The 13854-nt window shown below is 39.1% G+C and overlaps 1 protein-coding gene across 2 annotated transcripts in view; it reads right to left on the reverse strand.

The window, feature by feature from the left end:
- Positions 1-2606: 2606 nt before the first annotated feature.
- The window catches only part of NAV2 (neuron navigator 2), a 321401-nt gene continuing 310153 nt past the window's right edge, over positions 2607-13854 (reverse strand). For both annotated transcript variants that reach the window (XM_058161305.1, XM_058161296.1), the window contains 2 exons: positions 11187-11390; positions 2607-9117 (listed from right to left, as the gene is read on the reverse strand). In XM_058161305.1, the coding sequence (XP_058017288.1) occupies positions 8992-9117; positions 11187-11390 (330 nt within the window). In that variant the 3' untranslated portion in view covers positions 2607-8991. The remainder of the gene's footprint in view (positions 9118-11186; positions 11391-13854) is intronic.

Raw genomic sequence — 13854 nt, forward strand, 5'->3', positions numbered from 1 at the left:
AGGAACGTTGTCCATGGGGTCGTGATGAGTCAGACATGACTTCGCAACTAACAACAAATAATACTGGAAAGGAGCCAGGAATAAGCTAGCATTTTGCCCCAGTCTGCCTTTTTAAAAATGTGAACAAATTGTGAGGCTTATTATTAAAATACTATTATTAAAAGCTGACTGGTGGTTCAGGACCAGGTCCTAGCTAAGGATTATGAAGTATATCTAACTCTTTATTATGCTTGGAATCTGAGCTGTCTCCTTTTTGGCTTGTATGGACCTATGCCTACATATTCTGCAATAAGCCATCCAGAACTGGATACAAGATGGATAGCAAATAAATTTCATAAACTAATAAATACTCAGAAACATTTTTTTGGTAGATCTGTTGCCTTCTTGACTTTATAGGATAGATATTCATCATCTTGGAAAAAAACAGAATTGAATGAGAGCGGTTACGAACTATGAATGAATCTGTGATCCCTTCAGGTTTGAGGTCTATGCATTGAGACGGAAAAAGTGTTTTGGCAGTGGTTTCCTCTCCAAGCCTGTTTCAATTTAGTTTCTGAACGTCCCATTACCAGACTATGTCACATCCTCAGCAGGATTTTCTCATCCTACTGATGAGGTTAACTAGTCTCGTTAACGAAACGTTCAGAAACTAAATTGAACCTAGCTTAGAGGGCAAACCAGTAATGGGTTGCTACCGGTTCGCCCCAGTTCAGATGAATTAGTAGCAGCAGCAGCTACGGGAGGCTCCACCCACTTGCCTGGACATCATCAAATATGATCTGCGCACGCGCAGAAGTTTCTGCGCGCGAGTGCGAACCGGTAGCAAAGGAAAGTGAAACCCACCCTTGGAGCAAACCACTGCCAAAATATAAAACCCGAGCTACGAGTATTTTTTATTATTTCACTGAAAGTGTGTCCTTGTCTCTGATCTTCAGCATGTTTGAAGCATCATCCCTTGCCACTTGTGATGGGGGATCAAAAACAAGAATCTTTTACTCCTGCTAACTGACCAACACTATTTGTTTGCTGCCTAGGATAGTCTTCTTCTTGGTGAGTTTTCACATCATGCTTTCTGGCAGAGAGAGAGAGAGATCTCAGCTCAGAACTAAATATCCTCCTGCTAATTGGCATATTATGTCTGTTACATGATCTAATGGATGGTCCTTTTTACATAGATTCATGATTACTCTTAAGATCTGTAGGACAGAAAGTACAAAGTCAGCACTGTTGACCATGTTACCAGAAACAAGACAATTACTGGCAGAGGCTTTATTTTTAAGATTTAAAGATTAACTGTTGTACAGATAGGTCATAAAATAATCTTGATGTAATCTTTGAACACAGGAAGAAGGGGACTGTAGATTTGCTTGTATGCATTAGCTTGGATTCCATTTACCGTAGGTTCTGGCTGGAAAGTCAACTCAATATTGAGTTATCTTTGTTATACTAAGAATTTTTAAAAAATCAACAAGATTCACAAGAAGATTCACCTTGCTTATCATAGTTTGTCCAATAAATCCTGAGAATGAATGTTATGCTTTAATCTTTTGTGTTGTATGTAAATATAACTCTTATTTTTTTGCATATATAAGCCTTGCAGATATAATACCTATAAACAGCAAAAGACCATTCCATCTTTTTGTCAAACTATCTACCTAACTCATAATGATATTGTCAGAAAAATAATCTTAAATAATAATAGCAACAATACAGAAGTGAAGAGACAAATTGGGATACCCCTTCCTCTCAATGATTGTCGAGTTTTAAATTCAGGGTCAGTAGTTGTCATCCATACCTTGATCATCCCCCAAGCCTTACACAATGTAAGCCGCCCTGTCTCTTCGGGGTATAAATTCAAATTAAAAAAAAAAAGTCTTCTCTGGCCTAAGGTCATTTAAAGTGGATTATGCATTTCAGTTTTATTCTCCAAAGCACCTGAGGGCAGGACAAGAAGCAACAGATGAAAACTAATCAAGGAGAGAAGCAACCTAGAACTAAGGAGAAATTCCCCGATAGTGAGAACAATTAATCAGTGGAACAACGTCCTCCAGAAGTTGTGGATGCTCCAATACTGAAAGTTTTAAAGAAGATATTGGATAACCATTGTCTGAAGTGGTGTAGGGTTTCATGCCTAAGCAGGGGGTTGGACTAGAAGATCTCTAAGGTCCCTTCCAACTGGTATTCTTTTCAGGCTACATAATTTGTAGAAGTGAGTGGTAAAGACCAACACAGCTTTGATATTGGAATTGGAATGGTGACTCAAGAACCAAATATAAACTTTGAGAAACTTTTCCTGATTTAATCTTTCTTTAGCAATGACCACATAAATCCTGCAGAGAGCCATCTTCCATACTGTAGATGTTTCTTGATGGATAAGGACCACTTGCTTAGCCATTTGAATATTAACAGGATCAAAAGAAAAAATATTTGGATTTAGAAAAGAGGGATATTGGATTGATGAACTAGAGACACTGCTAGTTTTTTGCATTGTCATTTTTATGGTGTATGAGCTACGCAAAATATATTTTAATTTTGATGTTGATGATGATGATGATGTAGATGTAGCCTAAGGGAATAAAAAGGGCAGCAAGGACATTACATCTGAATAAATAAGCATCAAATTTATTGAATCATGAATAATTTAAGACTGGTACAATCATTAGCTTTATTCTCCATGACACAGGGGGAGGAGGGAAAGGGGAGAAAAAGGAAACCAAAGGATGGCATGATCCAAAACAGGCCGGTTGCAAATCCCAATCTTAAATGAAAATGTAAAATTAAATAGAGGGGTGCAGGAAAGGGATCATACTGTACACAAAATACTCAATTCCTAGTTTTTTCTCTTTTAAAAATGGCTAGAAAAAATTCATCAAAATGCAGCACTTGTAATCAATTATTTACACTTCTATGTTACAATGAAAAAAATGTACATCTTAGAGAACTTTTTTCATAAATGGTGCCACTGGAAACACCTAGATCAAAACAGCAACCTTCCGTTTAATAGCCACAATTTTTTCCCCGTTCATTTTCCTTAAAAGAGAATTGCCACATTTAGACAAATTTCAAGACACAATATATATAAAAAAAGTATTAACAGTACAGTATTTTAGGTTGGATTTTTTTTTTGGAAAAATATACCAAAAAGAGGAGGCTAGCCAAACCCTCCCTGTCTCTGCATCAGTTTAAAATCAAAATGGCATCTAATATGTGACATATGAGGTGCACAATTCTAGACAGTTCTGTAGCAAAGAGAAAAGAAAGTTCCAATTTCTAACTCATTGGGAATGTTGCATAGTCTTGTACTAAAACAACAGGAAATCCTGCCAGCTTTGTGCACTGGGATACAGGGTGGGATGGGGACAAAGCAAAGCTGGAAGCAATCTGGATGAAATATATGTTGTCATTTTAAAAGGAAAAGGTAGACATTCACCTCAACTGAACTAGTTTTAAAAAATGTGCGTTACAGGCAACCCTGCTTCCCGAAGTTTTTAGAACTTACAGTTTGTGATAGCTTAACAAAATAAAGCAAGATTCCATGTGAATCATTTCTCGGTCATCTCCGCAAGAAAAAGTTCAAATTCTTCCTTATTTATGGCAATAGGACAGCAGGCAGCACTTCAGAAAGACTCAATTAAAGGTGTCAATAAACAAGGCTCTGAGTCATCTCCGCTGCCAACCTGGGTCATAACTTAAGATGTCATTTTTGTCAGCTTTACAATTCCAGCAAACATTTCTTGTGCCACTGGAGGTAGCCCTATATAGGCAAATCTTTAATTCAAGACCATTTCTCCCATCATTTCAGTCCCTTTTTTTAAAAAAAGAGCTTCCCTTCCTTTGAAATATTCAGCTGAACTCTTGCCTCCAGGAGATGCAGCAGAAAGCATTTATGCACAAGGAACCCTGATTAATATGCAACCATTTCTTAGAAAAGACGTTTTGCATACGTTCAATAAATTTTCAGGGAGTCATGTTGTCAAAGAATAAGTATCCCCGCGTTGCATTTCTATGGAAATCGCTTGCAGCAGGAACTAGGAAAAATTACGCAAGAACAAATTCTAAATATTTGTTTCCCTAGATTACGATACAGTCAGATTTATATTTCACTCTCCTGGCAATCATACAAATGATGTTAACTGGATTGTTTGTTTATTCCACAGGCCAGTTGCCATTTTGGATCAGATTATTGGACTTCCTGAGTGTTTATTGGACATGTAGGCAGGCTCTCATTGACTTGTAACTGAAAACACCTGCGAGGCTTCACTTAACCTTAGATGTAGATACAAGGAACCTGTTAAATTAACTATACCAGATTTGTTTGGAACAAATAGCGATACAATTCCTTTCCCCAGCAGGAAATTGACAGCCTGTGGAGATGCTCCGCAGAACATTTATATGCAATGTGTGACAGCTGCTTACAGAAAGCATAGCAGCTGGAAAGCTGATGGCCACATCAATTTTGGTATGTCCCTTAGCAAATTAAGTGAGGACATGCCTTAGTCTTCCACTATCCCTTAGGGCAGGAGTCTCCAAACTTGGCAACTTTTCAGACTTGTGGACTTCAACTCCCATTGCTGGCTGGAGAATTCTGGGAGTTGAGGTCCACAAGTCTTAAAGTTGCCAAGGTTGGAAGACTTCTTAGGAAATGTACATAAGTCATCTGCCTCCAGTGCCATCAATAATTTCTACAGATGGCAATTTCTTATCTAATGGGCAGCAGAGGAAAATAAAGCTCAGATTATGAGCCATTTTAAAATATATATGTCTTACGCTTGAATGCTCATTCTGGACTAATCCAACTCTACAAATTAGAGGCTAAGTAGAGAATGCTCTCCATATGAACAAAAATCATCTTCCTGCAATCCTGGAATATTTAATCAAGCATTTGGAAGTTTGCATCTCATAGTTTTGCTTTAAAAAGCAGAAGAGCTAGATAGACCTAATATAATGGTCGGATCACTTTAGGATTAGGATTTACTCTGGTCTATTTCCAGGAATCAGATTAGAATTTGCATTATACTTTTTTTCTATTTTGTTATGGAAAAAAAAAACACTCAAGAATTTGCCCATGATTCAACAGTTAATGCCCACTGTTATTTCGCTATACTAAGAAAAAACTTATGTAATATAGCAAGGTCACAACAAACTCAAAGGACAATGGGTTGAGTTCACCAAGAGCAGAAAACCATGAGGTATAAGAAAAGCTACCCACTCAGTAAATTTGGCATGGTAGCAAAACTGTGTGTCTGTTGCATCGTATTAATCTTACAAATCCTATAAACTGTAGCAAATATTCTACCTGCATATTTTAAAACAAAGCCAAAAAATAATTATCTTTTAGTTGTGATGCCATTCAGTGCCACAAAAAGGGTTTGCTTTTGCCTGGATTGGATAAACACCATCCAATAAAATGCTGCTTAGAAGTTGATGTACAGATCTTTAAAAAGCTGTTTCCCTCTTTTTTTACATCTCTTCCTTGATTTTTGTTACATTTAGGAACTAGGGTTATCAAATATCTCATTTCAAACAATACCCACAGCAACTCACATCATTGTACTCCAAGAGATGACTTCTATAGCCCTGTTTTGTCTAATTATTTAAAAATCACAAACTACAACCAACACTAATGGAATTAAAATACAACTGTAGAAACTTGGTAAGGCATCACTTTTAAAAAATCAGCACCCAAAGATAGCTGAAAAGGCTTGCATGTGTTTGTGTGTGTGCGTGTATGAGTGTGTGTTGTTGAGAACCTCAGTTCTAGTTGGAGGTATAGCCTGAGTCAGCTGATAATATCAGCTATTGTGTTTTTTTTTAATGACACCAGCTGGTGTCCAAATTTTTGTGAACTTTCTTGCTGTCTGGCAAAAGCACCGAACTGTTTTTTTAAAACCTCTCTCCCCAAGTTTTCTTCTGAGATGAAGAAAATATGGAGGGCTCAGAGTCATATTCTCTGCTTGGTTCTTGGTTTAAAACCAAAACCCCAAAAAACTTTATGGAAATAACTTTCCTTTACTTAAGACTTGGTTAAGTAAAATGCGAGTATTTTTTCTTTTCTTTTCTTTCTTTTTTTTTTAAAAAAGAGGCTCTTTATTATCGTGAGAGATTCACCAATGTTCAGTCCCAAGTTTTGCTGAAGTTAATTATTTATCCATAAATTCACATGTGACGACCCTGACATGAAGATATTCATCTGTATCTTCATACAAGTTGATTCTCAAGAAATACTAATGCCTTGCCCTACCCTAAGGAACTGGCAAAAGAGGCCTGCTTTTTCAGGGAGCTTTGAAATTTGAACCTAAGGCACCATTTTCAGCCTTGCTGAGTGCTCAGATTAGACCAGGGGTCTCCAACCTTGGCAACTTTAAGACTGGCGGACTTCAACTCCCAGAATTCCACAGCCTGCAAAGCTGGCTTAAAATTACTAAGGTTGGAGACCCCTGAATTAGAGGAGCCATTTCTCTACTCTTTCTCCTCTGCTGGCAGCTCTCCCACTATCATTTTATAAAAGCTGTTTTGACTGAAACCAATACAAGGAAATAAATCCAAACTGGTTCCTGAACTGCAGGAAATTGACAGCCAATTTGAGGCTGTAAACTTGGGGTCCTGGGAACTTGGGAGGGCTTTGGATACAATGGATCTGCAGCCCCTCTTGGTGTGTTAAGTCTGCTCCACCTTCAGCATTGTGCAGGCTATTCTTTCTAATAACTGCTTCCTACACAGGCCTTAGAGAAGTTGTGGGGCAAGGAGATTTTGAGTTTCTCTTTTTCCTCCCGGAAGAGGGAAAACCAAAGATTGCCTTGGTTCTGGGTGACACCCTAGAAAACTGTAATGTTGTAGTCTTAGAAAAGCATAATACCAAATTTAAGAGGAGTTATACTTTCCATTCAAATATGTATGCTGTATATGCAGGACATGCTTCCTAGCTGCTTTCTCCAAGTTATCGCTTCTCCCTGGTTTCATGCTAATGCCTCTGCATTCAATGCTGACAAAGGACCTCCAGAGATAATTTCTGATAAAAAAAAAAGCATTAGGGAGGTCGGTTAAGGAGGGCTAAGCATGCTAGATGGGTAGCCATTAGGTTGATCTTCGTGTACCCCTTGTGCAGAAAGGAGGACCTCCAGAGATAATTTCTGATAAAAAAAAAAGCATTAGGGAGGTCGGTTAAGGAGGGCTAAGCATGCTAGATGGGTAGCCATTAGGTTGATCTTCGTGTACCCCTTGTGCAGATAGGACAAGTAAAAACAGATGCCATTTCCAATCATTAGAACAGCTCAATACCATTAACCCCGAGACTTTACACTATTCAATAAAATGGAAGCTTCCCCATGTCTCACAGCAAGCTATTTATAGCAGGGGTCCCCAACCCCCGGTCTCTGGACCGGCATTGGCCCATGGTATGTCAGAAACTGGGCCACGCAAAACAAGCGAAGCCCTATCCGTGGGATGAAGGCAGCATATGAAACCATACCCCCTCCAATCCACAGAAAAATCTCTCTCCACCGAACCGGTCCCTGGTGCCAAAATGGTTGAAGCCCCCCCCTCGCCATTTTAGAGGAATAGAACTTCAGGAACAGATTGCTATGGGACATGAGGTTATTGGGATAAAAAAAAGTAAGAAAATGTACAATACAGTGGAAGAACGGAATTATCTTTTCAATCCAGACAACTGTGTTTTCCGAGCTTTGTTGAACATTTGGTATAGGTATGAAATGATCCCAAAACCCAAATGAATGATTTGAGGAAATGATATCCCTATGTTATATATTTGAGGCTGGTATCCACTGAATTGTTGTGAATCCAAAAACCAACAGACTGGAGCCTTGTTTTTTTAACTTTTTACAAAGCACATCTTCTAGTTGCAGAGAAACGTTGATATTCAGGTTTAAGAAGAAACTAATCACTTCCAACAGTGAGAATTCTGAAGCAAATATGAAAATAAATTCTAGCAGCTTGTTTTGGTTTTTTCTTATGTATGTTGTTCCCATACTTTGGATCATGGCTAAAACACTCCATGATTGTTGTTTTAATTAACACTGGCAACTTCAGAGGTGGTTTTATGAAGATGTGCTGCTACTGTGCTCAAGGGATCGAGCCCAATGCTTGGAACGATAGAAACAAAGGAAATAACCAAAACAAGGGACCATGGTCTCAAATTGGACTCTGCTTTGCATTATATATGTGAATATTTTAAACTTCCCTATTTCTAATCGCTTTGCCTTTTATGGAATGTCATTGCCAAGGCGAGCAAGTATTACAGCACCAGAATTATTGAGGTTAGGCTGAAAAAAAAATCATGACTTGGAAGAATCAGCCATTAATGAGTTTGTACAGAAGCAGCATAACTGAGATCCATTCCCTTTTTTGGACCTAATGTGGCACAATGCTTCTTAAGTTCATAACTTTCATGGTGAAGGTTTTTTTCATTTATTGCCTCCAACTCACTCTCCCCAGAGGTTGTTATGATTAATGGAGTACATCTTATGTGAATTAAACACAATTCTCTTGCACTTCAGATTTTCCTCTGCTCATCTCCCTTGCACCCTTGTAATGAAATTTACGCCAGATGTCCCTTTAAATATTGGAGCAGGTTTAGGAAATCAAGAGACAATGCCAATCCACTTCACAAGCAGATGTTGTTTGGTCAATGGACAGACACAACTAGATAAGCACCATTGTTTTTATGAAAATAACGTGTTCAGTGTCGTAGGCATGTGAACTCACAGCATTGTAAACTACAAAACAAAAACAAAATAGTGCAGTTCTTATTAAGGAAAACGAAACACAAGATATAAAACATCAGTTGGGTTGCCTGCACCCATCTTTGACACTGAATTGGGGAGGCAGAGAGGGTGGAAGAGATTGTATTGTTCTCGCAGCTCTAATACTGAGATGTCCTTCTGAATCAAGGTCAATTCTCTCCATGGCTTGATGATTCATTTTTCTAAGGGAGGCAAAGGATGGACCACTCGAAGCAATCATCTCTAGCTCTATTCATAATGTTGACTCCAGGGACGAGTCAAGGATATCATCGTGATGGCTATTGCTGTTGGAGTCACTGTCATAACTCTGTGGACTTGAGTAATTAGCTGCCTCCTGCAACCTCATCAGCATGTTCATCTGGTGAAATACAGAAAGGACAAAAAAATATTACTTGACCATCATGGTCACTTGTGTCTCTGGGGCAACTGAAGCAGACATGGATTTCATGAACTGTCTCTGCAATCAGCCATTTGGCCTGGTCTCAGAACATGTCAGGTCTATCAAAAGCCTTCACTGTTGGCTCTGCTCATATCAGTGTGAGTCTTTAAATCGACATTCCTCAATTTGGTAAGACCAGGGGTGGGATTCTACCAGTTAGGACCGGTTTGGGAGAACCGGTAGGTCCGATGATCAGCTAGGAGTGAACCGGTTCACTCCGATGAGCAGGTCAGCCTGCCACCTGCCCCTGCGCTTGACTTACCTTTATCTTCTCAGCTGATTGGTGCAGCAGGGCAGATTGCCACGCCGCAGCTGTGTTAACTCCCAAGTGGTAACACAGAAGGCTAGTATTTGTAAAACTGTGCACGCACACAAGCACAAAGCGCGCGATCACCGAACCGGTTGTTAAACCGGCAGCATCCCACCACTGGGTAGGAACTCCACAGCACAAGAAAGTATCACACATTACAGATTAGAACATATTGTGTGTGCACTCATGAAGAATGTTTCCCCAATACTGCTACAGAGGATAAAGGACCTGGTTTTATGACTTAGTGGGATCATCTACATTTCAGCAAAATCCAATCACTAATTTTTTTCCCATCATGGACTGAATTGCTCTACCCACATGACAAACGAAATAGACTTAACAACTAATTCTTTCCTAGGATAGAATTGGATACATTGATTTGCATTGTAATAGTGGGGATAACTATATGGAAAAAATTAAACACACATTGGATATCCTGGCTAGCACTGGTTGAATAAACAATGAAAATCCAGTATTAGGTCGGTTTCACACTGGATGATCCACATGGTTTAATGCCATTATGACGTTTCCACTTGCCACACAATGTCATCAATACAGAAAAAAACAGCTTGTTGTAGGGCTTCAAACAGTGCAGCAGTTCCATGGGAAGCCACAGAAAATTTCAGCAATTTCTACAATGGCCCTGGGTTGTAACATAAAACAGCACCACACATATGGACAGCCTTATTATAGAGATAATAAAGCCATGTTTTGTAACAAATATTTTTTCCTACAAACTTTCAATGGCAGCTGCATCAGTAGTGGGGGCATCAGTAGTGGGGGCGCTTCTACGCATGCACAGAACCTTCTGCACATGCACAGAGTGTCTGTGATGACGTCTGAGTGGAACCTCCCGATCCACCCGACACTACCGATCCACCCGAACCGGTAGAAACTCACCACTGAGCTGCATTATACAATCTCTTTATCCTTAGTTCCAGTCAACACATTTAATATAACAAACATATGTAATTGTCCAATCCTAGAGTCTGGATCAGCATTTTCAAAGGATTCATTCAGTTATTATAAATTTGAGTTATTAAAAATATTTGTACTAAAACTTGCTTAAGATCCATAAAGGGAATCCTCGACTTACAACAGTTCATTTCATGACCGTTCAAAGTTACAGCAGCACTGAAAAAAGTGACTTATGGCCGTTTTTCGCACTTACAACCGTTGCAACATTCCCATGGTCACGTGATCAAAATTTGGATGCTTGGCGAGTGATTCATATTCATGACGGTTGCAGTGTTCTGGATTTTGCAAACCTCTGATAAGCAAAGTCAATGGGGAAGCCAGATTCACTTAACAAACGTGTTGCTAACTTAACAATTGCAGTGATTCCCTTAAGAACAGTGGCAAGAAAGGTGGTAAAACAGGGCAAAATTCACTTATCCAATGTTTCACTTAGCAACAGAAACATTGGGCTCAATTGTGGTCGTAAGTTGAGGACTACCTGTATAAAGCACAGTACAGAGCCCCATGGCAAGTTCATTTCTATCCAACAGAATACTAAATTCCTATATAAATCACAAAACACCGCTACACCTATTCCAAGTGTATCTTTAGATTAATATTCTATAAATTAATTTGGAGAAATAGCCTTGATACTTCCTACTGTTTAGTCATTTACCAGCTAATGTCCCATATATGAACAAAATTGTGCTGAGACTCTCACCAGAGGGTCTCCTTCTGCATCACTTGGTGGAACCTGTTTGCTGGTTGAACCTTCCCGTGGCATAGAATAACCATCAAATCCAACATCTTCTGGACGCAGTTGCAGCAAAGGAGGCCACTCATGATGCTGCGGGGTAGCTGCCCATGGATAAGTCTCCATCACCCACTTGGCAGGGTCCTCCCAGGGTGCTCTTCTACCGTACAACTGCAAGCAACAGTACAAAGGATTTGAGATAAAGCTTGTTTTTAGTCACATATGTATAGCAATGTTCTCATGTTTTTTCCGAGAGTTCAACTCATGTGAGGAATCTTCCAATCTTGTGTTTATGACAATGGACGTTTGAACAAACTTCTTAATAAAAGAAAATAAAAGATAGGAAAGCAGTGGTCTCCTGGTTTTTCAACCAGGTCTACCATGTACAGAAAGTAGCTTGACAATGTGGAGAGGGGAAAAAAAGCAGAGATTGATGTTTTTAAAAAATCTAAACTACTAGATTTCTTTTAAAAAAATTTGGAACAGACGTATCTATGCTTTTGAATCTCTCTCTTCATTTAAAAGAAAAAATGCAGGAAGCAGTGCTGTATACATACTTTATACCTCAACTCCTGAATGAAAGCTGGGATACAAATCTGATAAATGAATGAATGAATAACAGACAGATTAACAGAGTTGGAAGGGACCTTGTAGTAGGTCATCTAATCCAACTGTGTTAATCTGTTAATCTGTCTGTTAGTCATTTTAATACCTCCTACACACAAAAGCTGGAGAAAAATACATTCATTTAAGACAGAAGAACAAATTGGCATTTTAGATCTTAGCCAGAGACGATTAAAAAAAAATGCACCTCACAATCCAGAAAAAAATTATTCTGCTAAAAGATACAAATACATGTGATCAATGATACCTATGACATGAGTTATACTCAATAATTAAGGAGGAAGATTCTTTTCTCCTACCCATATTCTTAGCAAATTGTACATTCTACTCTGACAAGAAAGGCTTTGTGAGCAAATCTGCCCGCTAGGTGTCACCATATCTTCCAAAAGCAAATCAGAACTTAGGGGAAGCCACACAACTTTTGAAGAATGCTTCTTGGGTGTTCAGCAATTACTGCAGGAGAGTGGGTGGAAGAAAATGCAAAGACTGCCTCTCCCAACTTGATGTCTTCTTAGACGCGTTGAACCTCCAGCAAATAAGACCAGAGATCAGCTTTGCTGATTGGGTTATCTTGCAACACATCTGGAGAACAGCAGCTAACAGCTGAATTAAGGTAGACAACTCTTAAAAAGTTGTCTACCTTAACTCTTCCTCTTTTATTCCCTTTCCTTTGTAATATCCATTTTGCATTATAATATATACAGTTTTAATATTGACCTTTCTAAGTTGTTCTGGAAAAGTTGGGGCTCAAGAGCTATGGTAAATATTTTAAATAAAAAAGGTTCTTTATTCCAAAGGCAAAGGTGAACCTGGTAAGTCAAGACATAGAACATTCAAATCTGATTTTTATGGCTCGCACAGGACTGTGCAAAGCTTCAAAGGGGCCATTTCCCTCAGGCAAGGCACCTGGAAAGCTCGCCTTTGAAGCCGTTTCCTGCATGAAGCAGTGCGGCCCATCCACCCACCCAATTCCTACAGCAAAGCAAAACGGTCTTGTGGCTTGGCTTCCCCTCATTTCATAGGCCTCCTTCAGCGCTTCCAATAACTGGAAGCTTCTATTCATGCATAGGAAGCTTGGAGAGGATACAAAATGTCCCGCCCGGCATGGCCAGGGGTCCAAAATCCTGCCTCTTGCATTTTTTTTACCCAATGATATTTATCTTAAATTTATCTTTCCTTCACTCCTGGAAAAAAAAACTGTTCTGAAAATGATTTGTTGATGCTCTGGATGTTGCCAAACTCTTTTCTGAGTGACCAGGTGATTATTCTTGTTATAAGTAGCAATGAAAGGAGTGGCAGACAGTGGGACCAAAGCAGGGGTGAAATTCAGCAGGTTCTGACAGGTTCTGGAGAAATGGTAGCGGAAATTTTGAGTAGTTTGGAGAACTGGCAAATACCACCTTTGTCTGGCCCCAGAGTGGGGTGGGAATGGAGATTTTGCAATATCCTTCCCCTGCCATGCCCACCAAGCCATGCCCACAGAACTGATAGAGAAAATTTTTGGATCAAAGCGATTTTCAAAGTGACTCTAATTCAGTCTCAGGTATAAGGAAAGTGCAGAAGGAATTTCTGGTGCAGCTGTACATAATCTAATACATAATTTAATTGGAAGTTTTACTCCCTGAATTTAGGTTAGGAATTCCAGGATCTTCAACATGACTAGAAAAATACTAACTGAGAAATACTGCATTGGTGGGTTGCTCCAGAGTTGAAGTAAAACTGAGGAGTCTAGTCTCACTTTATATTTTGAGCAATTCCTTCTCTCTTAGTCCAACCTACTCACGATGTTGTTACTGTGGGGATAAAACCACTGGAAACATTTCTAGCTTGAGGCTATTTCACATATTGCTAAGAAGTAAAAGTGGCCCTGAATAGCAAAAACTCAAGAGTTCATCTTAGCTTCCTATAAGGTGAATTCATGTGCTTGAAGACAAATGTTTGATTCACAGTTTACATTGTTTGGTGTGCAGTGAAGCCTTTTTTTCAATAAATTTCTAAAGAATGGAATATG

Source organism: Ahaetulla prasina, chromosome 1 (assembly GCF_028640845.1).
Source record: "Ahaetulla prasina isolate Xishuangbanna chromosome 1, ASM2864084v1, whole genome shotgun sequence".
NCBI lineage: Eukaryota > Metazoa > Chordata > Lepidosauria > Squamata > Colubridae > Ahaetulla > Ahaetulla prasina.